We start from the raw sequence: 23,931 nt of genomic DNA, 5'->3' as shown, positions 1-23,931 counted from the left end.
TATTAGGGAATGCAGGGCGTTCTTGTGGCTCTCATTCGGTTTATGGTGGCCAGTAGTTTGTCTTTTAAGGAAAGTGGTTCCTTGTTGGCAAACCAGTTGGATGGAGGAACACCGGAAACATTATTGTGTTGTTGTATGCACCAGTCAGTAGAAGAATGCAGCTCTAACTCCACTCAACTTTGGAGACAGTCGGTGATCTACCGATAAAATGACTGGGCCACATCAAGTTGATCTGTGACTTTTACTTGTCTCCCCTCTGTCATTCACACTCCAGCTGAACGCCATACTAACAGATCAATCAGCACCACCTGCGGTATTTCCTCCAGCAAACTTCACGTAAGTCATGACCCCATTCTTGCTATTTACACCAAAGTGAGAAATGCTTCTTAAGGTAAATCATGAAAGTAAAGAATGACAGAATTTCCTGAGGAATGTTTTGTATCCAGTTATTTCGTCCTTGCGTCATGAACATAGAAGTTGCTCATGGATACTGCTGATTTGTTGATCTCCACAGGGATACAGAAAACCAGATAATTGCTCGTGTTGACTACAATGTGCAGAAGGGAAATACTGCTAGCCCAAGCCTTTTCCTTTCTGACATCCTGAAACTCTCTGGTATGCATCACATAGCATCATCATAGCAAAATTCATAACCTGCCTAGTTTACTATGCTACCCATACCTCTTTACTAGGCATGTAGGCCTATTCAAGATGACCCAGTAATAAAATATCACAGCTTTCAATTCAGAATAGCTTTTTGCAGCTGTCATAAGTAGCATTTTACATGTCTAAGTATTTCTCAAACATGTTTGTGTTGAAAACTGACTTAAGTTCAGTTTGCAATTAACAAGTCATTGTTGCAGCCCCCGCTGCGGTGCCTCCCTCAACAACCAGCAGCACAATGACAACAACTCTACCAAGGACGATCATGACTGTGACCAGTGTCACCACAGCTGCCACCACGTATGTTTGGGTTTTTCAAACTTTGAGAAATTTTAGATTCAAATTTTCACTTTGTCATTGTTGTTATTTGACAAAGCAACCTGACCACCTTGGATGTCATGGATTCTTTTCCTCTCTTTCTTCTAGTATGGGATCTGCACTGATCTACATTCAGGTGAAAATTAATACTACAGGACCAGTCCCCAATGACCAAGACATTCTGAGCGCAGTCAAATCTCTCCCAAATCCACTGCTTTCAACCAACATGATCACCTTGACTCAGCCTCAGAATATCCAGGATATCACTGTGGCAAGTGAGTTTCCCACAGACCTCATCTGATTCTGAATTGAACTCACTCAGTCCACTCTCTTCCTTGCCACCAGGACAGATCAATTAATGATTTGGAAACAGTTGTTAGCATTTCTTCACTTGTGATGCACTAAGCAGTTGACCGGCTTATCCCAAGTAGTTTGCAATAGATTCATGATACTAAACAAATCAATTCACAGGAAATTACATTAATTTTACATTTTTTTACTTTCTTCGAACACACACAAACAGACCAGGGTGAGGCATGCGTAGCAAATCAAAATATATGCCTGGATTGATATTAGAAATGTGGTCAGAGGTATCTTTAGCAGAAGTGCATTCCATTTCTCTTACTTTATCTCTCTCATTGCATTCAGATACGTCCAACAATTCCTTTGTCATCAACTTCGGATTCCAGGTCAACAATGTGACAATGTCAAATGATGCCCAGCTCAGGAATGAGACTCATGGCCTGATTCAGGACTGTGTCAATAAATTGGTAATAGTACTGATCATTATTATTATTAGAATTATTAGGGAATGCAGGGCGTTCTTGTGGCTCTCATCCGGTTTATGGTGGCCAGTAGTTTGTCTTTTAAGGAAAGTGGTTCCTTGTTGGCAAACCAGTTGGATGGAGGAACACCGGAAACATTATTGTGTTGTTGTATGCACCAGTCAGTAGAAGAATGCAGCTCTAACTCCACTCAACTTTGGAGACAGTCGGTGATGTACCGATAAAATGACTGGGCCACATCAAGTTGATCTGTGACTTTTACTTGTCTCCCCTCTGTCATTCACACTCCAGCTGAACGCCATACTAACAGATCAATCAGCACCACCTGCGGTATTTCCTCCAGCAAACTTCACGTAAGTCATGACCCCATTCTTGCTATTTACACCAAAGTGAGAAATGCTTCTTAAGGTAAATCATGAAAGTAAAGAATGACAGAATTTCCTGAGGAATGTTTTGTATCCAGTTATTTCGTCCTTGCGTCATGAACATAGAAGTTGCTCATGGATACTGCTGATTTGTTGATCTCCACAGGGATACAGAAAACCAGATAATTGCTCGTGTTGACTACAATGTGCAGAAGGGAAATACTGCTAGCCCAAGCCTTTTCCTTTCTGACATCCTGAAACTCTCTGGTATGCATCACGTAGCATCATCATAGCAAAATTCATAACCTGCCTAGTTTACTATGCTACCCATACCTCTTTACTAGGCATGTAGGCCTATTCAAGATGACCCAGTAATAAAATATCACAGCTTTCAATTCAGAATAGCTTTTTGCAGCTGTCATAAGTAGCATTTTACATGTCTAAGTATTTCTCAAACATGTTTGTGTTGAAAACTGACTTAAGTTCAGTTTGCAATTAACAAGTCATTGTTGCAGCCCCCGCTGCGGTGCCTCCCTCAACAACCAGCAGCACAATGACAACAACTCTACCAAGGACGATCATGACTGTGACCAGTGTCACCACAGCTGCCACCACGTATGTTTGGGTTTTTCAAACTTTGAGAAATTTTAGATTCAAATTTTCACTTTGTCATTGTTGTTATTTGACAAAGCAACCTGACCACCTTGGATGTCATGGATTCTTTTCCTCTCTTTCTTCTAGTATGGGATCTGCACTGATCTACATTCAGGTGAAAATTAATACTACAGGACCAGTCCCCAATGACCAAGACATTCTGAGCGCAGTCAAATCTCTCCCAAATCCACTGCTTTCAACCAACATGATCACCTTGACTCAGCCTCAGAATATCCAGGATATCACTGTGGCAAGTGAGTTTCCCACAGACCTCATCTGATTCTGAATTGAACTCACTCAGTCCACTCTCTTCCTTGCCACCAGGACCGATCAATTAATGATTTGGAAACAGTTGTTAGCATTTCTTCACTTGTGATGCACTAAGCAGTTGACCGGCTTATCCCAAGTAGTTTGCAATAGATTCATGATACTAAACAAATCAATTCACAGGAAATTACATTAATTTTAAATTTTTTTACTTTCTTCGAACACACACAAACAGACCAGGGTGAGGCATGCGTAGCAAATCAAAATATATGCCTGGATTGATATTAGAAATGTGGTCAGAGGTATCTTTAGCAGAAGTGCATTCCATTTCTCTTACTTTATCTCTCTCATTGCATTCAGATACGTCCAACAATTCCTTTGTCATCAACTTCGGATTCCAGGTCAACAATGTGACAATGTCAAATGATGCCCAGCTCAGGAATGAGACTCATGGCCTGATTCAGGACTGTGTCAATAAATTGGTAATAGTACTGATCATTATTATTATTAGAATTATTAGGGAATGCAGGGCGTTCTTGTGGCTCTCATCCGGTTTATGGTGGCCAGTAGTTTGTCTTTTAAGGAAAGTGGTTCCTTGTTGGCAAACCAGTTGGATGGAGGAACACCGGAAACATTATTGTGTTGTTGTATGCACCAGTCAGTAGAAGAATGCAGCTCTAACTCCACTCAACTTTGGAGACAGTCGGTGATCTACCGATAAAATGACTGGGCCACATCAAGTTGATCTGTGACTTTTACTTGTCTCCCCTCTGTCATTCACACTCCAGCTGAACGCCATACTAACAGATCAATCAGCACCACCTGCGGTATTTCCTCCAGCAAACTTCACGTAAGTCATGACCCCATTCTTGCTATTTACACCAAAGTGAGAAATGCTTCTTAAGGTAAATCATGAAAGTAAAGAATGACAGAATTTCCTGAGGAATGTTTTGTATCCAGTTATTTCGTCCTTGCGTCATGAACATAGAAGTTGCTCATGGATACTGCTGATTTGTTGATCTCCACAGGGATACAGAAAACCAGATAATTGCTCGTGTTGACTACAATGTGCAGAAGGGAAATACTGCTAGCCCAAGCCTTTTCCTTTCTGACATCCTGAAACTCTCTGGTATGCATCACATAGCATCATCATAGCAAAATTCATAACCTGCCTAGTTTACTATGCTACCCATACCTCTTTACTAGGCATGTAGGCCTATTCAAGATGACCCAGTAATAAAATATCACAGCTTTCAATTCAGAATAGCTTTTTGCAGCTGTCATAAGTAGCATTTTACATGTCTAAGTATTTCTCAAACATGTTTGTGTTGAAAACTGACTTAAGTTCAGTTTGCAATTAACAAGTCATTGTTGCAGCCCCCGCTGCGGTGCCTCCCTCAACAACCAGCAGCACAATGACAACAACTCTACCAAGGACGATCATGACTGTGACCAGTGTCACCACAGCTGCCACCACGTATGTTTGGGTTTTTCAAACTTTGAGAAATTTTAGATTCAAATTTTCACTTTGTCATTGTTGTTATTTGACAAAGCAACCTGACCACCTTGGATGTCATGGATTCTTTTCCTCTCTTTCTTCTAGTATGGGATCTGCACTGATCTACATTCAGGTGAAAATTAATACTACAGGACCAGTCCCCAATGACCAAGACATTCTGAGCGCAGTCAAATCTCTCCCAAATCCACTGCTTTCAACCAACATGATCACCTTGACTCAGCCTCAGAATATCCAGGATATCACTGTGGCAAGTGAGTTTCCCACAGACCTCATCTGATTCTGAATTGAACTCACTCAGTCCACTCTCTTCCTTGCCACCAGGACAGATCAATTAATGATTTGGAAACAGTTGTTAGCATTTCTTCACTTGTGATGCACTAAGCAGTTGACCGGCTTATCCCAAGTAGTTTGCAATAGATTCATGATACTAAACAAATCAATTCACAGGAAATTACATTAATTTTACATTTTTTTACTTTCTTCGAACACACACAAACAGACCAGGGTGAGGCATGCGTAGCAAATCAAAATATATGCCTGGATTGATATTAGAAATGTGGTCAGAGGTATCTTTAGCAGAAGTGCATTCCATTTCTCTTACTTTATCTCTCTCATTGCATTCAGATACGTCCAACAATTCCTTTGTCATCAACTTCGGATTCCAGGTCAACAATGTGACAATGTCAAATGATGCCCAGCTCAGGAATGAGACTCATGGCCTGATTCAGGACTGTGTCAATAAATTGGTAATAGTACTGATCATTATTATTATTAGAATTATTAGGGAATGCAGGGCGTTCTTGTGGCTCTCATTCGGTTTATGGTGGCCAGTAGTTTGTCTTTTAAGGAAAGTGGTTCCTTGTTGGCAAACCAGTTGGATGGAGGAACACCGGAAACATTATTGTGTTGTTGTATGCACCAGTCAGTAGAAGAATGCAGCTCTAACTCCACTCAACTTTGGAGACAGTCGGTGATCTACCGATAAAATGACTGGGCCACATCAAGTTGATCTGTGACTTTTACTTGTCTCCCCTCTGTCATTCACACTCCAGCTGAACGCCATACTAACAGATCAATCAGCACCACCTGCGGTATTTCCTCCAGCAAACTTCACGTAAGTCATGACCCCATTCTTGCTATTTACACCAAAGTGAGAAATGCTTCTTAAGGTAAATCATGAAAGTAAAGAATGACAGAATTTCCTGAGGAATGTTTTGTATCCAGTTATTTCGTCCTTGCGTCATGAACATAGAAGTTGCTCATGGATACTGCTGATTTGTTGATCTCCACAGGGATACAGAAAACCAGATAATTGCTCGTGTTGACTACAATGTGCAGAAGGGAAATACTGCTAGCCCAAGCCTTTTCCTTTCTGACATCCTGAAACTCTCTGGTATGCATCACATAGCATCATCATAGCAAAATTCATAACCTGCCTAGTTTACTATGCTACCCATACCTCTTTACTAGGCATGTAGGCCTATTCAAGATGACCCAGTAATAAAATATCACAGCTTTCAATTCAGAATAGCTTTTTGCAGCTGTCATAAGTAGCATTTTACATGTCTAAGTATTTCTCAAACATGTTTGTGTTGAAAACTGACTTAAGTTCAGTTTGCAATTAACAAGTCATTGTTGCAGCCCCTGCTGCGGTGCCTCCCTCAACAACCAGCAGCACAATGACAACAACTCTACCAAGGACGATCATGACTGTGACCAGTGTCACCACAGCTGCCACCACGTATGTTTGGGTTTTTCAAACTTTGAGAAATTTTAGATTCAAATTTTCACTTTGTCATTGTTGTTATTTGACAAAGCAACCTGACCACCTTGGATGTCATGGATTCTTTTCCTCTCTTTCTTCTAGTATGGGATCTGCACTGATCTACATTCAGGTGAAAATTAATACTACAGGACCAGTCCCCAATGACCAAGACATTCTGAGCGCAGTCAAATCTCTCCCAAATCCACTGCTTTCAACCAACATGATCACCTTGACTCAGCCTCAGAATATCCAGGATATCACTGTGGCAAGTGAGTTTCCCACAGACCTCATCTGATTCTGAATTGAACTCACTCAGTCCACTCTCTTCCTTGCCACCAGGACAGATCAATTAATGATTTGGAAACAGTTGTTAGCATTTCTTCACTTGTGATGCACTAAGCAGTTGACCGGCTTATCCCAAGTAGTTTGCAATAGATTCATGATACTAAACAAATCAATTCACAGGAAATTACATTAATTTTACATTTTTTTACTTTCTTCGAACACACACAAACAGACCAGGGTGAGGCATGCGTAGCAAATCAAAATATATGCCTGGATTGATATTAGAAATGTGGTCAGAGGTATCTTTAGCAGAAGTGCATTCCATTTCTCTTACTTTATCTCTCTCATTGCATTCAGATACGTCCAACAATTCCTTTGTCATCAACTTCGGATTCCAGGTCAACAATGTGACAATGTCAAATGATGCCCAGCTCAGGAATGAGACTCATGGCCTGATTCAGGACTGTGTCAATAAATTGGTAATAGTACTGATCATTATTATTATTAGAATTATTAGGGAATGCAGGGCGTTCTTGTGGCTCTCATTCGGTTTATGGTGGCCAGTAGTTTGTCTTTTAAGGAAAGTGGTTCCTTGTTGGCAAACCAGTTGGATGGAGGAACACCGGAAACATTATTGTGTTGTTGTATGCACCAGTCAGTAGAAGAATGCAGCTCTAACTCCACTCAACTTTGGAGACAGTCGGTGATCTACCGATAAAATGACTGGGCCACATCAAGTTGATCTGTGACTTTTACTTGTCTCCCCTCTGTCATTCACACTCCAGCTGAACGCCATACTAACAGATCAATCAGCACCACCTGCGGTATTTCCTCCAGCAAACTTCACGTAAGTCATGACCCCATTCTTGCTATTTACACCAAAGTGAGAAATGCTTCTTAAGGTAAATCATGAAAGTAAAGAATGACAGAATTTCCTGAGGAATGTTTTGTATCCAGTTATTTCGTCCTTGCGTCATGAACATAGAAGTTGCTCATGGATACTGCTGATTTGTTGATCTCCACAGGGATACAGAAAACCAGATAATTGCTCGTGTTGACTACAATGTGCAGAAGGGAAATACTGCTAGCCCAAGCCTTTTCCTTTCTGACATCCTGAAACTCTCTGGTATGCATCACATAGCATCATCATAGCAAAATTCATAACCTGCCTAGTTTACTATGCTACCCATACCTCTTTACTAGGCATGTAGGCCTATTCAAGATGACCCAGTAATAAAATATCACAGCTTTCAATTCAGAATAGCTTTTTGCAGCTGTCATAAGTAGCATTTTACATGTCTAAGTATTTCTCAAACATGTTTGTGTTGAAAACTGACTTAAGTTCAGTTTGCAATTAACAAGTCATTGTTGCAGCCCCTGCTGCGGTGCCTCCCTCAACAACCAGCAGCACAATGACAACAACTCTACCAAGGACGATCATGACTGTGACCAGTGTCACCACAGCTGCCACCACGTATGTTTGGGTTTTTCAAACTTTGAGAAATTTTAGATTCAAATTTTCACTTTGTCATTGTTGTTATTTGACAAAGCAACCTGACCACCTTGGATGTCATGGATTCTTTTCCTCTCTTTCTTCTAGTATGGGATCTGCACTGATCTACATTCAGGTGAAAATTAATACTACAGGACCAGTCCCCAATGACCAAGACATTCTGAGCGCAGTCAAATCTCTCCCAAATCCACTGCTTTCAACCAACATGATCACCTTGACTCAGCCTCAGAATATCCAGGATATCACTGTGGCAAGTGAGTTTCCCACAGACCTCATCTGATTCTGAATTGAACTCACTCAGTCCACTCTCTTCCTTGCCACCAGGACAGATCAATTAATGATTTGGAAACAGTTGTTAGCATTTCTTCACTTGTGATGCACTAAGCAGTTGACCGGCTTATCCCAAGTAGTTTGCAATAGATTCATGATACTAAACAAATCAATTCACAGGAAATTACATTAATTTTACATTTTTTTACTTTCTTCGAACACACACAAACAGACCAGGGTGAGGCATGCGTAGCAAATCAAAATATATGCCTGGATTGATATTAGAAATGTGGTCAGAGGTATCTTTAGCAGAAGTGCATTCCATTTCTCTTACTTTATCTCTCTCATTGCATTCAGATACGTCCAACAATTCCTTTGTCATCAACTTCGGATTCCAGGTCAACAATGTGACAATGTCAAATGATGCCCAGCTCAGGAATGAGACTCATGGCCTGATTCAGGACTGTGTCAATAAATTGGTAATAGTACTGATCATTATTATTATTAGAATTATTAGGGAATGCAGGGCGTTCTTGTGGCTCTCATTCGGTTTATGGTGGCCAGTAGTTTGTCTTTTAAGGAAAGTGGTTCCTTGTTGGCAAACCAGTTGGATGGAGGAACACCGGAAACATTATTGTGTTGTTGTATGCACCAGTCAGTAGAAGAATGCAGCTCTAACTCCACTCAACTTTGGAGACAGTCGGTGATCTACCGATAAAATGACTGGGCCACATCAAGTTGATCTGTGACTTTTACTTGTCTCCCCTCTGTCATTCACACTCCAGCTGAACGCCATACTAACAGATCAATCAGCACCACCTGCGGTATTTCCTCCAGCAAACTTCACGTAAGTCATGACCCCATTCTTGCTATTTACACCAAAGTGAGAAATGCTTCTTAAGGTAAATCATGAAAGTAAAGAATGACAGAATTTCCTGAGGAATGTTTTGTATCCAGTTATTTCGTCCTTGCGTCATGAACATAGAAGTTGCTCATGGATACTGCTGATTTGTTGATCTCCACAGGGATACAGAAAACCAGATAATTGCTCGTGTTGACTACAATGTGCAGAAGGGAAATACTGCTAGCCCAAGCCTTTTCCTTTCTGACATCCTGAAACTCTCTGGTATGCATCACATAGCATCATCATAGCAAAATTCATAACCTGCCTAGTTTACTATGCTACCCATACCTCTTTACTAGGCATGTAGGCCTATTCAAGATGACCCAGTAATAAAATATCACAGCTTTCAATTCAGAATAGCTTTTTGCAGCTGTCATAAGTAGCATTTTACATGTCTAAGTATTTCTCAAACATGTTTGTGTTGAAAACTGACTTAAGTTCAGTTTGCAATTAACAAGTCATTGTTGCAGCCCCCGCTGCGGTGCCTCCCTCAACAACCAGCAGCACAATGACAACAACTCTACCAAGGACGATCATGACTGTGACCAGTGTCACCACAGCTGCCACCACGTATGTTTGGGTTTTTCAAACTTTGAGAAATTTTAGATTCAAATTTTCACTTTGTCATTGTTGTTATTTGACAAAGCAACCTGACCACCTTGGATGTCATGGATTCTTTTCCTCTCTTTCTTCTAGTATGGGATCTGCACTGATCTACATTCAGGTGAAAATTAATACTACAGGACCAGTCCCCAATGACCAAGACATTCTGAGCGCAGTCAAATCTCTCCCAAATCCACTGCTTTCAACCAACATGATCACCTTGACTCAGCCTCAGAATATCCAGGATATCACTGTGGCAAGTGAGTTTCCCACAGACCTCATCTGATTCTGAATTGAACTCACTCAGTCCACTCTCTTCCTTGCCACCAGGACAGATCAATTAATGATTTGGAAACAGTTGTTAGCATTTCTTCACTTGTGATGCACTAAGCAGTTGACCGGCTTATCCCAAGTAGTTTGCAATAGATTCATGATACTAAACAAATCAATTCACAGGAAATTACATTAATTTTACATTTTTTTACTTTCTTCGAACACACACAAACAGACCAGGGTGAGGCATGCGTAGCAAATCAAAATATATGCCTGGATTGATATTAGAAATGTGGTCAGAGGTATCTTTAGCAGAAGTGCATTCCATTTCTCTTACTTTATCTCTCTCATTGCATTCAGATACGTCCAACAATTCCTTTGTCATCAACTTCGGATTCCAGGTCAACAATGTGACAATGTCAAATGATGCCCAGCTCAGGAATGAGACTCATGGCCTGATTCAGGACTGTGTCAATAAATTGGTAATAGTACTGATCATTATTATTATTAGAATTATTAGGGAATGCAGGGCGTTCTTGTGGCTCTCATCCGGTTTATGGTGGCCAGTAGTTTGTCTTTTAAGGAAAGTGGTTCCTTGTTGGCAAACCAGTTGGATGGAGGAACACCGGAAACATTATTGTGTTGTTGTATGCACCAGTCAGTAGAAGAATGCAGCTCTAACTCCACTCAACTTTGGAGACAGTCGGTGATCTACCGATAAAATGACTGGGCCACATCAAGTTGATCTGTGACTTTTACTTGTCTCCCCTCTGTCATTCACACTCCAGCTGAACGCCATACTAACAGATCAATCAGCACCACCTGCGGTATTTCCTCCAGCAAACTTCACGTAAGTCATGACCCCATTCTTGCTATTTACACCAAAGTGAGAAATGCTTCTTAAGGTAAATCATGAAAGTAAAGAATGACAGAATTTCCTGAGGAATGTTTTGTATCCAGTTATTTCGTCCTTGCTTCATGAACATAGAAGTTGCTCATGGATACTGCTGATTTGTTGATCTCCACAGGGATACAGAAAACCAGATAATTGCTCGTGTTGACTACAATGTGCAGAAGGGAAATACTGCTAGCCCAAGCCTTTTCCTTTCTGACATCCTGAAACTCTCTGGTATGCATCACATAGCATCATCATAGCAAAATTCATAACCTGCCTAGTTTACTATGCTACCCATACCTCTTTACAAGGCATGTAGGTCTATTCAAGATGACCCAATAATAAAATATCACAGCTTTCAATTCAGAATAGCTTTTTGCAGCTGTCATAAGTAGCATTTTATATGTCTAAGTATTTCTCAAACATGTTTGTGTTGAAAACTGACTTAAGTTCAGTTTGCAATTAATAAGTCATTGTTGCAGCCCCCGCTGCGGTGCCTCCCTCAACAACCAGCAGTACAATGACAACAACTCTACCAAGCATGATCATGACTGTGACCAGTGTCACCACAGCTGCCACCACGTATGTTTGGGTTTTTCAAACTTTGAGAAATTTTAGATTCAAATTTTCACTTTGTCATTGTTGTTATTTGACAAAGCAACCTGACTACCTTGGATGTCATGGATTCTTTTCCTCTCTTTCTTCTAGTATGGGATCTGCACTGATCTACATTCAGGTGAAAATTAATACTACAGGACCAGTCCCCAATGACCAAGACATTCTGAGCGCAGTCAAATCTCTCCCAAATCCACTGCTTTCAACCAACATGATCACCTTGACTCAGCCTCTGAATATCCAGGATATCACTGTGGCAAGTGAGTTTCCCTCAGACTTCATCTGATTCTGAAGTGAACTCACTCAGTCCACTCTCTTCCTTGCCAACAGGACAGATCAATTAATGATTTGGAAACAGTTGTTAGCATTTCTTCACTTGTGATACACGAAGCAGTTCACCGGCTTATCCCAAGTAGTTTGCGATAGATTTGTGATACTCAACAAATCAATTCAAAGGAAATGACATTAACTTTATATTTTTTTACTTTCTTAGAACACACACAAACTGACCAGGGTGAAGCATGCGTAGCAAATCAAAATATCATATGCCTGGATTGATATTAGAAATGTGGTCAGAGGTATCTTTAGCAGAAGTGCATTCCATTTCTCTTACTTTATCTCTCTCATCGCATTCAGATACGTCCAACAATTCCTTTGTCATCAACTTCGGATTCCAGGTCAACAATGTGAACATGTCAGAGGATGCCCAGCTCAGAAATGAGACTCATGACCTGATTCAGGACTGTGTCAATAAATTGGTAAGAGTACTGATCATTATTATTATAAGAATTATTAGGGAATGCAGGGCTTTCTTGTGGCTCTCATCCAGTTTATGGTGGCCAGTAGTTCATCTGTTAAGGAAAGTGGTTCCTTGTTGGCAAACCAGTTGGATGGAGGAACACCGGAAACATTATTGTGTTGTTGTATGCACCAGTCAGTAGAAGAATGCAGCTCTAACTCCACTCAACTTTGGAGACAGTCGGTGATCTACCGATAAAATGACTGGGCCACATCAAGTTGATCTGTGACTTTTACTTGTCTCCCCTCTGTCATTCACACTCCAGCTGAACACGATACTAACAGATCAATCAGCACCACCTGCGGTATTTCCTCCAGCAAACTTCACGTAAGTCATGACCCAATTCTTGCTATTTACACCAAAGTCAGAAATGCTTCTTAAGGTAAATCATGAAAGTAAAGAATGACAGAATTTCCTGAGGAATGTTTTGTATCCAGTTATTTCGTCCTTGCGTCATGAACATAGAAGTTGCTCATGGATACTGCTGATTTGTTGATCTCCACAGGGATACAGAAAACCAGATAATTGCTCGTGTTGACTACAATGTGCAGAAGGGAAATACTGCTAGCCCAAGCCTTTTCCTTTCTGACATCCTGAAACTCTCTGGTATGCATCACGTAGCATCATCATAGCAAAATTCATAACCTGCCTAGTTTACTATGCTACCCATACCTCTTTACTAGGCATGTAGGCCTATTCAAGATGACCCAGTAATAAAATATCACAGCTTTCAATTCAGAGTAGCTTTTTGCAGCTGTCATAAGTAGCATTTTACATGTCTAAGTATTTCTCAAACATGTTTGTGTTGAAAACTGACTTAAGTTCAGTTTGCAATTAATAAGTCATTGTTGCAGCCCCCGCTGCAGTGCCTCCCTCAACAACCAGCAGCACAATGACAACAACTCTACCAAGGACGATCATGACTGTGACCAGTGTCACCACAGCTGCCACCACGTATGTTTGGGTTTTTCAAACTTTGAGAAATTTTAGATTCAAATTTTCACTTTGTCATTGTTGTTATTTGACAAAGCAACCTGACTACCTTGGATGTCATGGATTCTTTTCCTCTCTTTCTTCTAGTATGGGATCTGCACTGATCTACATTCAGGTGAAAATTAATACTACAGGACCAGTCCCCAATGACCAAGACATTCTGAGCGCAGTCAAATCTCTCCCAAATCCACTGCTTTCAACCAACATGATCACCTTGACTCAGCCTCTGAATATCCAGGATATCACTGTGGCAAGTGAGTTTCCCACAGACTTCATCTGATTCTGAAGTGAACTCACTCAGTCCACTCTCTTCCTTGCCAACAGGACAGATCAATTAATGATTTGGAAACAGTTCTTAGCATTTCTTCTCTTGTGATGCACTAAGCAGTTGACCGGCTTATCCCAAGTAGTTTGCGATAGATTCATGATACTCAACAAATCAATTCACAGGAAATGACATTAACTTTATATTTTTTTACTCTCTTAAAACACACACAAACTGACCAGGCTGAGGCATGCATAGCAAATCAAAATATCATATGCCTGGATTGATATTAGAAATGTGGTGAGAGGTATCTTTAGCAGAAGTGCATTCTATTTCTCTTACTTTATCTCTCTCATTGCATTCAGATACGTCCAACAATTCCTTTGTCATCAACTTCGGATTCCAGGTCAACAATGTGACAATGTCAAATGATGCCCAGCTCAGGAATGAGACTCATGGCCTGATTCAGGACTGTGTCAATAAATTGGTAATAGTATTGATCATTATTATTATTAGAATTATTAGGGAATGCAGGGCGTTCTTGTGGCTCTCATCCGGTTTATGGTGGCCAGTAGTTCGTCTGTTAAGGAAAGTGGTTCCTTGTTGGCAAACCAGTTGGATGGAGGAACACCGGAAACATTATTGTGTTGTTGTATGCACCAGTCAGTAGAAGAATGCAGCTCTAACTCCACTCAACTTTGGAGAAAGTTGGTGATCTACCGATAAAATGACTGGGCCACATCAGGTTGATCTGTGACTTTTACTTGTCTCTCCTCTGTCATTCACACTCCAGCTGAACGCGATACTAACAGATCAATCAGCACCACCTGCGGTATTTCCTCCAGCAAACTTCACGTAAGTCATGACCCCATTATTGCTATTTACACCAAAGTGAGAAATGCTTCTTAAGGTAAATCATGAAAGTAAAGAATGACAGAATTTCCTGAGGAATGTTTTGTATCCAGTTATTTCGTCCTTGCGTCATGAACATAGAAGTTGCTCATGGATACTGCTGATTTGTTGATCTCCACAGGGATACAGAAAACCAGATAATTGCTCGTGTTGACTACAACGTGCAGAAGGGAAATACTGCTAGCCCAAGCCTTTTCCTTTCTGACATCCTGAAACTCTCTGGTATGCATCACATAGCATCATCATAGCACAATTCATAAGCTGCCTAGTTTACTATGCTACCCATACCTCTTTACTAGGCATGTAAGTCTATTCAAGATGACCCAGTAATAAAATATCACAGCTTTCAATTCATCGTATTTTTTTTGCAGCTGCAGGTCATATTTTGTATTTCTAGGTATTTTTTTTAACATGTTTGTGTTGAAAACTGACTTAAGTTCATGCAAATAATGAATCACTGTTGCTCTCAATGGTCCAGTAGTTCCCACAACAACCAGCAGCAGAATGACAACAACTCTGCCTAGCCCAACTAACAGAAGGACAATCACCACAGATAAGACCATGTATGTTTGGAATTTCAGGACATTATTAAAGTTTAGCGTCAAGTCAGCCTTTTGTTGTTCTTGCTATTAAACAGATCAACCTGATCATTTTTCATGTCATGGATTCTTCTCATCTTTTTCTTCCAGTGTGGGATCAGCACTCATCTTCATTAAGTTAGTTTTCAACATCAACAATACAGCCCTCAGTCAGAGCGAGATTCTCAGTTTAATCAATGAATTCCTCTCACCAGAATTGAAATTTCCTTCTAAAAGTCTGACTGACCCTGTCAGCATCCAGAATGCAGTGTTTGAAAGTAAGCTCCATTTTTGCCCTATTCCCGATGTTTAGAATATAGTTCAAAGATTGTTTTTGTCATATATGTATGAGTTTCTTGAGTAATAAATGCTTGATATGAGTAGTTCTTTTCCCGGACAGAGATTACACATGTATCGCTATTATAACAGTGAAACTGCTTTTATACAACATGCATACAAACAATTTCTGAAATATGTAACATACAATATATTCTGAATAACGTGGGAGTGTGCCCTGCGATTGGTAGATGCCCCATCCTAGGTTGTTCCCTCCCTTGTGCTCACAGTTTCTAGGATAGACTCCAGACCTCCCGCAACCCTGAATTAGACAAGCGGGTTAAAAAAAATATGAATATTATATCCTTGAATTTTGTGTTCAAATTAGATTTTAAATTGCATTAATTACATATTTTTCGGTTAATAAAAATTTTTCAGGTATATCCAGAAATTCCTTTGCCATCAAATTCGAATTCAAGATACCTCAGGTGAACATGTCAGGAAATTACACACTCAGGAATGACACTTATGATGAGATCCAGACGTCTCTTGATAAATTGGTAAGAATCCTGATCATTATTTAGGGGATTTTGGTTATTCCTGTGTTTCCTTGTTTATGGGCTATGGATGCATTGCTTTCTCCTTTATAATGAGTGTATGACCTTGCTATGGTGGGATGCTATATATACAGTTAAAGTGGCCAAATGCAGATACATCTGCTGTACATCTCCACTCAGCTTGGGGACCAGTCACTAATCAGATGCCAATAAATCAGCTGTAGCTCATTTTAGTCAAGTTTGGTTCATCTGTGTCTTTCTTTTCTTCATTCTTTCTTGGATGCTCAAATCCCAGTTGAACGCAATACTAAACAATCCAGCAGCAAACCACGTGAATTTCGCTAGAGCGTTATACACGTAAGTTGTTAAACCATAACTATCTGATAATTAAAAATGAAAAACAAAATTCCCAATCCAATTATTTGTATCATTACTTTTCTTGTTTGTGTTTCACAGGAGCTTGCAGAATGAGAGTCTGATACTTGTTGACTTTAAGTATGTGTTCCAAGAGGGTGATATTAAGAATCCCAGCTCTCTTCTTTCGGAGATCCTGAAAGCCTCTGGTATGTTTTAGGCCATAGCATCACCACAGATGTCCACAGTGAATGAATGAATGAATGAATGAATGAATGAACATTACATTTATACAGAGCATCCAAAACTACTCTTTCAAAAGATGCCCAGGGATCTTTTATGACCTTAGAGAATCAGGACATCAGTTTTACATCTCATTTGAAGGATGACATCATTTTAACACCACAGTGTCCCTGTCACTACACTGGGATCCACAGGATGGGCTAGCCTGTTTGCCGCACCAGCACCTCTTCCAGCAGCAAGCCAGCGTTCCTAGTTGGTCTTACATGCAAGTACCAATCAGGGCCAAACCTGCTTAGCTTCAGGTGGATTACCTAGTCTGAGCTGCATGTGGGGGCAACATGGTGGTGCAGTGGTTAGCACTGTTGCCTCACCTGCCTCTGGGACCAGGGTTCAAGTCTCCACCTGGGTTACATGTGTGTAGAGTTTGCATGATTGGTTTCCCCTGGGTACTCCAATTTCCACCCACAATCCACAGACATACTGAGGCTAATTGGAGTTACTAAATTACCCTTAGGTGTGTGAGTGTGCCCCCCGTCCTGGATAGTTCCCTGCCTCGTGCCCATAGCTTCTGAGATAGTCTCCAGAGCCCCCCTGCGACCCTGACAGATAAGCAGTTTGGAAAATGGATGGATGAATTGCAAGTGGTATGGCTGCTGGTGCCAAGATTGCCAATTTCCTGGGTATTCTGGCTTGTTTTATAAATTATGTCTTATAATTTAATCCAGTACAATTTACATGTTTTCCATCTTATAAAAATATATAATTTCAAAACATTATTTCAGTTTTGATACTTTGGTGAAGCTGATTTGTTTAATTGGAAAAATTGTTTCAAACATGGAGAGGTTTATTATTGTGGTCTGACAATCTGATTAAATTGCTCAAAATCATTTAATAATAAGTGTATTTCTTTCAGGTTTGGCTGATAACAGTGCAGCGATAACAATATATCCACCCAGCCAAAGCATTTTGCTCATCACTCCTGGGGCTAACATAACTCCTGTGGGGAGTGGCTTCCCTAGCTGGGCTTTGGCCATTATCATCCCATGTGCAATCTTTATCATTCCCATCTTTATTCTCCTTTGTGTAAGTTTTACAAAGTCTTTATGTGCATTTAAACATAAAATATAATATAATATAATATAATATAATAAATTGATTTATTGATTTATTACGTGTGGTTATAGACATTTATAAAACACCCTTCTGATCAATTAGATTCGAGAATTCAGAAGTGCCGTGGTGTAATATAACATAATTTTATTCACGAAGAGCATCTCTAATGTTTCCATATGTGAGTTCAATGTTGTGATTACTTTTCTATACTTAATGGGTGTAATAAATGCCTGATCGGTACCCTTCTATCACTCGCAGTGCCTGATCGGCGGCTGCTGTGCGGGCCTTCAGAGATACTGGCGCAGAAGGCGATTTTCCACTCTTCAGTACAGACTACACGACAACTAGACACAACGTGTATTATAGCCAGGGACTGACATAACTATCAATAAGTACGCATTCACCTTTAAAAGCGATACGTGCTGCAGTCGATGAATGTAACAGCGCAAATACATGCGTATTTTATGTTCATTTCTTGAATTATTATAATATATAATATAATTGCATTAACGCTCATATGACAAGAAATTATCGTGCATTTTAACGATCTGCACATAAAATACCTACATATTTGCGCTGTTACATTAATCGATCGACGCACGTATCACTTTTAACTTTCGTACCAGTTATGTCAATCGATCCCTGAATTATAGCCCCTTAAAGTGAAAGACTTAAAGTCCATTATGCAAAAAATATTCAATGCCTGTAACAGTGAGAATGATATTTATGTTTTATTTGTGCTTAAATTTGTGCAAATATAAATTTGCTCTGCTATATTTTTCAGTTTTAATCAATTTGTAAAAATGAACTATTGATCAGACTGATTCTCCAAAGGACAACACAAATCTTTCGATTTCAATTGATTTGAAAAGATCATAACAAATAATTTATAATGAATAAAATGAAATTGTGGTAAATTAATGAAATGTGTTACTTAATATTTAAGGAAGCATAATATTGGACTATTTTTCAAAAATTTGAAACTGCATTAATCTTTATTATGTATTACAAAGATATACGACTTTCTGTATCATAAAATGTTAACAAAAGACAATCAGATTGGACCAATCAATCTGGAACACCATAAATGTCCAGTATATATAAATGCACCTTATTAATAATTGATGGTTACTTCCTTTGTTGGTTTCATTTTAAAAGTAGTATCTGCATGGCTGGCCGATGCAAGCACTTCACTGTGTCAGCGTATTGTCGATATAGAATTGTTAGCTAGGTGTTCGCATAATTGTGGCACAGTGTTATTACCTCAACAATTAAAGCATTGCTTTGTGTATTATTTAGGGTGTGTTCATGTAATTTTTATTATAATGTCTATTTGCTACTATGGTATACTTATTTTTGAAAATTTTCGAACATTTTTAATTATCTTCTGTATTGTAGGGTGTAAAGTCAGAAAACACAGATAGTACTTTTTATTATATTTTTTTCTCTGAATGCCTCGCTGCTTGTTCAGGGGAACGGATTAGACTTTGCTGGTAGCATTGTCACCCATCCTGTAATAGAAAAAAATAAAGCGCTCTGTCCCGTTTTTAACCTATACGGGACATGATTTCTTCAGACTGAAAAAGGAAACCCTAATTGCTGGTGTTTGTGACTGTATGTAGCAGGGTTGGGGCCATTCTGGAATGCATTTGTCAATTCCAATCCAAATCAGGAAATGCAACTGGAGCTGGGATTGGGGAAAAAAAACTATGGGGAACAGAACTGGAATTGAATTCAAATTTCAGGGAGATTTAAATTCCAACTCCAGTTCCCTTTCCTGATTTGGATTGGAATTGAAAAATGGATTCCGGAATGGCCCCAACCCTGGTATGTAGCATGTGACGTGATCCACTAATTCAAAAAGTCTTGCTGTGCATTTCTTTGTCGTAAGTTGTCCATTCAAAAGACTGCCATACCATTAGTTAGAACTGCATTAGTTTCTGTGACGTGATGCACTGAGTGGTATTTTGTGTTATCAAACCATGTTCCTTGTCGACAGTTTCTCATTTTCTCATTCTTTAAGTTTTATAATAAAATTTTATATGAAATGTTATATATAACTCAATGTATTATTTATATCATACAACTTAACTACTACCATGTATTGTCAAATAGATGCACACATAGAAACAAAAACAAGTAATTTGTGATTTTCTTCTGAGATCAAATGTTGCTGCTACCTATAGATTGCTGTTGACTGTACACCCCACTGCGCAAAGATACGTCTAAACGACGTGTTTTCGACGTATGTCTTTGTCATACGTAGAAAAGACGTCCCTTGTGGAAGGCCAACGGGGCCAAGACGTTTTAAAACTTTATGCCTAAAGACATAAAGACTAAAGACTTTTTTTAACGGCCAGAGATGTCAAATTTGCACCCCTTTAGATGCAAAAAATCAACCTGTCGATTTTTCACATGCAAAAAATCAACATGTCGATTTTTCACATGCAGAAAATCAACATGTCGATTTTTCACACCTTCAGACATCAAAAACAGGCGGCATTTTGCAACGTGTGCTAACGTCAACAAAGCGACCCTTTCAAAATAAAAGCACCACCAACTCCAGTCCACAAACATCCCTTAGTTGAGTATTTCCCTCTTTTTAATTATCCATTCATTATCCATTCATACATGCATACTGAACATTAAAAACGTGGATATACTGGCTTTTTTTTGCATACAAACTATCTGCTGTCACACACCTGCCTCAAGTACTTTTGTCCATTAGACAAACAATTGCACATACTTGTAACTTCCATCCAGTGACTGCATTCAACATATTTATTCAGCTATCCCAACACTGCTGGTATTTAATGGTGTCTATATTAAAGTCTTATTATGTATGTATAAATGTCTTTTTACATACAAGTCTCCAAACACAAAGACAGAGCATAAGATATTAGTTATTATTATTATTTTAATTCTTGTAATATACAGCTGTTACTTTTTCTCATCTCAAAAATTTTAGCATTTTAGAAAATTAACATGTTAAAATGATGGCAGCATATTGTGCCTCTGACTACCATTTCGGGAATCAGTGAAAATGGTCGATTCTGCAGAAAAACTGCAACACGCAAATACATCATCCGTGCAATGTCTGATCAGCTCCCCCGATGGAGAAATCCGTCACATTAGTGCTTCATTCCTTGAAATCGTGCACTGTGCTGTGGTGACACATAATTACTCACCATAATAATAATAATAATAATAATAAGAAGAAGAAGAGTAGTAAAATTTGTTAAATACAACAACTAGCAGCAACACAAATTGTAATTAAGAATACTAATATACGCATACATGCACATATTTTATAATATTTTAAATAATTAAGTGTATGTCCTAATTTAAAAAGAGAGAAATTCCACCTGTTTTTTACGTCTGAAGGTGTAAAAAAAATTACGTCTTTAGGCGTGAAAAATCGACATGTTGATTTTTTTGCATGTGAAAAATTGCCGGTTACTTTTTTTTTATTTTTTGCATCTAAAGACTTGCAAATTTGACGTCTCTGGCAGTTAATATTTGACGTCTTTAGGCATAAAGTTTTAAGACGTTTTGGCCCAGTTGGCCTTCCATAGTCCCCTGACGAGCCAGAATGAAAGTTTTTCTGACGTCTTTTTATGACGTCATCTTCTGAATGTCGAATGCCGACGTCCGCTGGACCGCTATACAAGGCTTTAAATGAGTTCAAATGCGGTCATCATGGACGTCGTTTCAATGTCTTATAATATTAAAAGCAGACTAATTTTAGACATCAAATATATCGTGCCTCTTGGCTAAATTCTTTTTTAAATAAACAATCCCACCATACATTTAATTAAAAGTTTTATTTAAATAACATATATACTACAGAACAGTACAGAGCTAAAGCTGCTAAGTGTTGCGCACAGAGAGCAGATGAACTGGGCAAAATGGACGTTTGGAATTCTTAACCTATTCTTAACTATCGTTAGCTAAGCGGTGGACTCAGTCACAGTTAGCAAGTTAACAAGCCACAGCAGGTTGTTAGTTATAAAAAGTACCAAAAAAAGCTAACATGAAGGAAATTCATGAACATAACAGCATTAAGTTATGGTTCTCTTACCTTTATTAACCTACTTTAACATGCTGGATGTTTGTTCCACCGCCCATCAAGCTGCTGCCAGATTTTGAAATCCCGCGCTCTGTGCGTGTGTAACAGTGGACGTTTTGTTGTTTCGACTTGCACTCCTGTGTGAGCCAGCTTTTCGCATATACTAATGGAATAGTGGTTAAATACTGACCTCTAGTGGTATCACAGGTAGAACTGCTCGGTTCTCTCAGTTTTGGAGATTAATGGTGCATTACATTTGCCCTCGGAACTCGGATTCCGAGTTTTGAAGCCGGAAGTGACGACATGCGCGCTCCCGTTTCTCGGAGATCCAAGAAATATCTCGGATAACGCAGAGGATCAAGACTAAGAGTTCAGAATCCAAGATGGCTGCGCCCTTTATGAACAGAAGGGAAAGTTGTAGTTTTATCCTGTTTAAGCACTACTTCTAATTTGTGGCTCATTAAATCGGTCGCACACACTATACTTATCTGTGGAAGTTTTATACGTGAAGCACCACGCGTAATGTGTTATCAAGTGATATTGCTAAGAATGGCAATTAACCGGGCTAGAATTGGATTTCATGATTAGTCGGATTATTTGTCGGATTTAAGGTAGTTCGGGCTAATTGTAAGTGAACGAAGATAAAGGCCATTTAAACTGAGGTACCTTAAATCGGACAAGTTGTCCGGCTAAGCAAAAAATCTTGCTTTTTCATATGGGTCCATGGTATTGCTACTTCTGTGGGAAATGGAACATATCCGACTCGGTTTTCCCGAGTTTTTAGCAGATGTAACGTAATATCGGAATCTGAAAATCGGATCCCGAGGCAAATGGAATGCAGTATAAGCCAACGGTAAGTTCTATGTAAACAGCGCTCCGATGTAATTAATTATTAATGCTTCAGTGGACGTTCCAAATCAACACTGATTGATAGAGATTGCATCTCCCTCCTTGTAGATGTTGTCAGTGTACTTTGTGTTGTTGTTTATGTAGTTTTGAGTGGAAGTTATGAAACCACACGTGAGGATAGCTAATATTCCGTCTCTCCCCATACTAGCATTGCCTATGTATTTCAAGCTGTGCTGCCCTGCGGAATCCCAACTTTGTGTTATTTGTGCCAGGCGAATGAAACCGCTGCATGGTCCCACGTCCCCTCGTTCTTTGAGTGAAAACCACAATGCAGACACATGAGGGGTTACACGTGCACAAAAGTGTCCACCATGGGCATGGCTATGGAAATACAAAGCAAAACACTCAGTGGTTGGAATTTAGAAGCTGTAAAAATTCTGAATGTGATAAGACAGTTTACACCATATACAAGTGGAATTGTAGATGTGATCATGATTACATTTGCTATTTCAGAAAATGATGCGAGGGAGCATATGGTATATTTTTTTAAAATTCCGTTTAATTAAATGGGGGTTCAATTCATTGATATATTTTCCGCATCGCCTGCAGTATACAAAAAAGTGCCGCTTGCAGAATATCTTAAGGTAATGCACATTGTCTGTGTGGCTGTGAGAGCCCGACTTCGCCTAGTTGGATTTCTAATATACGTACGGAACTAATAAACCTTTAAGATATAATATTCCATCTTGGCTGAAGTGGTATCTTTCGAAAAGAATATCATCCAGCAACAATAAAGGATCGCGCAAAGCCCTCTCAATTTGAAATTCCCTTATTATTTGTGCACCAATTGCAATTGGTCGTTCATCCAGCTGCTACAACAACACATCCAGCAAGAGTTCCGAAAAACTGACAGATTTGAAAAACCAACAGATCCAGGATCATACCAAATCGTCAACAATTACATCCGACTAAACGAGTAATCCAAGTACAGTGGTACCTCGGTTCTCGAATTCACTTGAACTCGAATTTCTCGAAAGTTGAACAAACCAGTTTGACCTAGAACTCGATCTGAATATCAGAAGTCGAACCATGAACGCTGACCTAATATAAATTGTACGCGCCAGTAAATGAGTCATACTACAAAGCAATTCTTATTTGAATGCCTTCTTCTCAGACTGGACGATTAACCAAATAAAGCAGCAACATTACAGTAACTAACAATAAATAAA

General features: G+C 39.4%; 1 protein-coding gene across 3 annotated transcripts in view; it reads left to right on the top strand.

Annotated features, from left to right (window-relative positions):
• The window catches only part of LOC111852846 (uncharacterized), a 32,912-nt gene extending 13,068 nt beyond the window's left edge, over window positions 1-19,844 (top strand). For 2 of the 3 annotated variants that reach the window (XM_072707293.1, XM_072707292.1), the window contains 49 exons: window positions 275-336; window positions 515-615; window positions 864-963; window positions 1,090-1,256; window positions 1,630-1,751; window positions 2,058-2,119; window positions 2,298-2,398; window positions 2,647-2,746; window positions 2,873-3,039; window positions 3,413-3,534; window positions 3,841-3,902; window positions 4,081-4,181; window positions 4,430-4,529; window positions 4,656-4,822; window positions 5,196-5,317; window positions 5,624-5,685; window positions 5,864-5,964; window positions 6,213-6,312; window positions 6,439-6,605; window positions 6,979-7,100; window positions 7,407-7,468; window positions 7,647-7,747; window positions 7,996-8,095; window positions 8,222-8,388; window positions 8,762-8,883; window positions 9,190-9,251; window positions 9,430-9,530; window positions 9,779-9,878; window positions 10,005-10,171; window positions 10,545-10,666; window positions 10,973-11,034; window positions 11,213-11,313; window positions 11,562-11,661; window positions 11,788-11,954; window positions 12,331-12,452; window positions 12,759-12,820; window positions 12,999-13,099; window positions 13,348-13,447; window positions 13,574-13,740; window positions 14,117-14,238; window positions 14,545-14,606; window positions 14,785-14,885; window positions 15,142-15,226; window positions 15,353-15,519; window positions 15,956-16,077; window positions 16,370-16,431; window positions 16,531-16,637; window positions 17,585-17,754; window positions 18,043-19,844. In XM_072707293.1, coding sequence (XP_072563394.1) covers window positions 275-336; window positions 515-615; window positions 864-963; window positions 1,090-1,256; window positions 1,630-1,751; window positions 2,058-2,119; window positions 2,298-2,398; window positions 2,647-2,746; window positions 2,873-3,039; window positions 3,413-3,534; window positions 3,841-3,902; window positions 4,081-4,181; window positions 4,430-4,529; window positions 4,656-4,822; window positions 5,196-5,317; window positions 5,624-5,685; window positions 5,864-5,964; window positions 6,213-6,312; window positions 6,439-6,605; window positions 6,979-7,100; window positions 7,407-7,468; window positions 7,647-7,747; window positions 7,996-8,095; window positions 8,222-8,388; window positions 8,762-8,883; window positions 9,190-9,251; window positions 9,430-9,530; window positions 9,779-9,878; window positions 10,005-10,171; window positions 10,545-10,666; window positions 10,973-11,034; window positions 11,213-11,313; window positions 11,562-11,661; window positions 11,788-11,954; window positions 12,331-12,452; window positions 12,759-12,820; window positions 12,999-13,099; window positions 13,348-13,447; window positions 13,574-13,740; window positions 14,117-14,238; window positions 14,545-14,606; window positions 14,785-14,885; window positions 15,142-15,226; window positions 15,353-15,519; window positions 15,956-16,077; window positions 16,370-16,431; window positions 16,531-16,637; window positions 17,585-17,754; window positions 18,043-18,132 — 5,382 coding nt within the window. In that variant the 3' untranslated portion in view covers window positions 18,133-19,844. The remainder of the gene's footprint in view (window positions 1-274; window positions 337-514; window positions 616-863; window positions 964-1,089; window positions 1,257-1,629; window positions 1,752-2,057; window positions 2,120-2,297; window positions 2,399-2,646; window positions 2,747-2,872; window positions 3,040-3,412; window positions 3,535-3,840; window positions 3,903-4,080; window positions 4,182-4,429; window positions 4,530-4,655; window positions 4,823-5,195; window positions 5,318-5,623; window positions 5,686-5,863; window positions 5,965-6,212; window positions 6,313-6,438; window positions 6,606-6,978; window positions 7,101-7,406; window positions 7,469-7,646; window positions 7,748-7,995; window positions 8,096-8,221; window positions 8,389-8,761; window positions 8,884-9,189; window positions 9,252-9,429; window positions 9,531-9,778; window positions 9,879-10,004; window positions 10,172-10,544; window positions 10,667-10,972; window positions 11,035-11,212; window positions 11,314-11,561; window positions 11,662-11,787; window positions 11,955-12,330; window positions 12,453-12,758; window positions 12,821-12,998; window positions 13,100-13,347; window positions 13,448-13,573; window positions 13,741-14,116; window positions 14,239-14,544; window positions 14,607-14,784; window positions 14,886-15,141; window positions 15,227-15,352; window positions 15,520-15,955; window positions 16,078-16,369; window positions 16,432-16,530; window positions 16,638-17,584; window positions 17,755-18,042) is intronic. The other variant, XM_072707291.1, reaches the window with a different exon arrangement.
• Window positions 19,845-23,931: the final 4,087 nt, after the last annotated feature.

This window comes from Paramormyrops kingsleyae, chromosome 25 (assembly GCF_048594095.1).
Source record: "Paramormyrops kingsleyae isolate MSU_618 chromosome 25, PKINGS_0.4, whole genome shotgun sequence".
In the NCBI taxonomy this organism is placed as follows: Eukaryota; Metazoa; Chordata; class Actinopteri; order Osteoglossiformes; family Mormyridae; genus Paramormyrops; species Paramormyrops kingsleyae.
The sequence above is the reverse complement of the archived record's forward strand: the minus strand, read 5'-3'. Positions and strand labels throughout refer to the sequence as shown.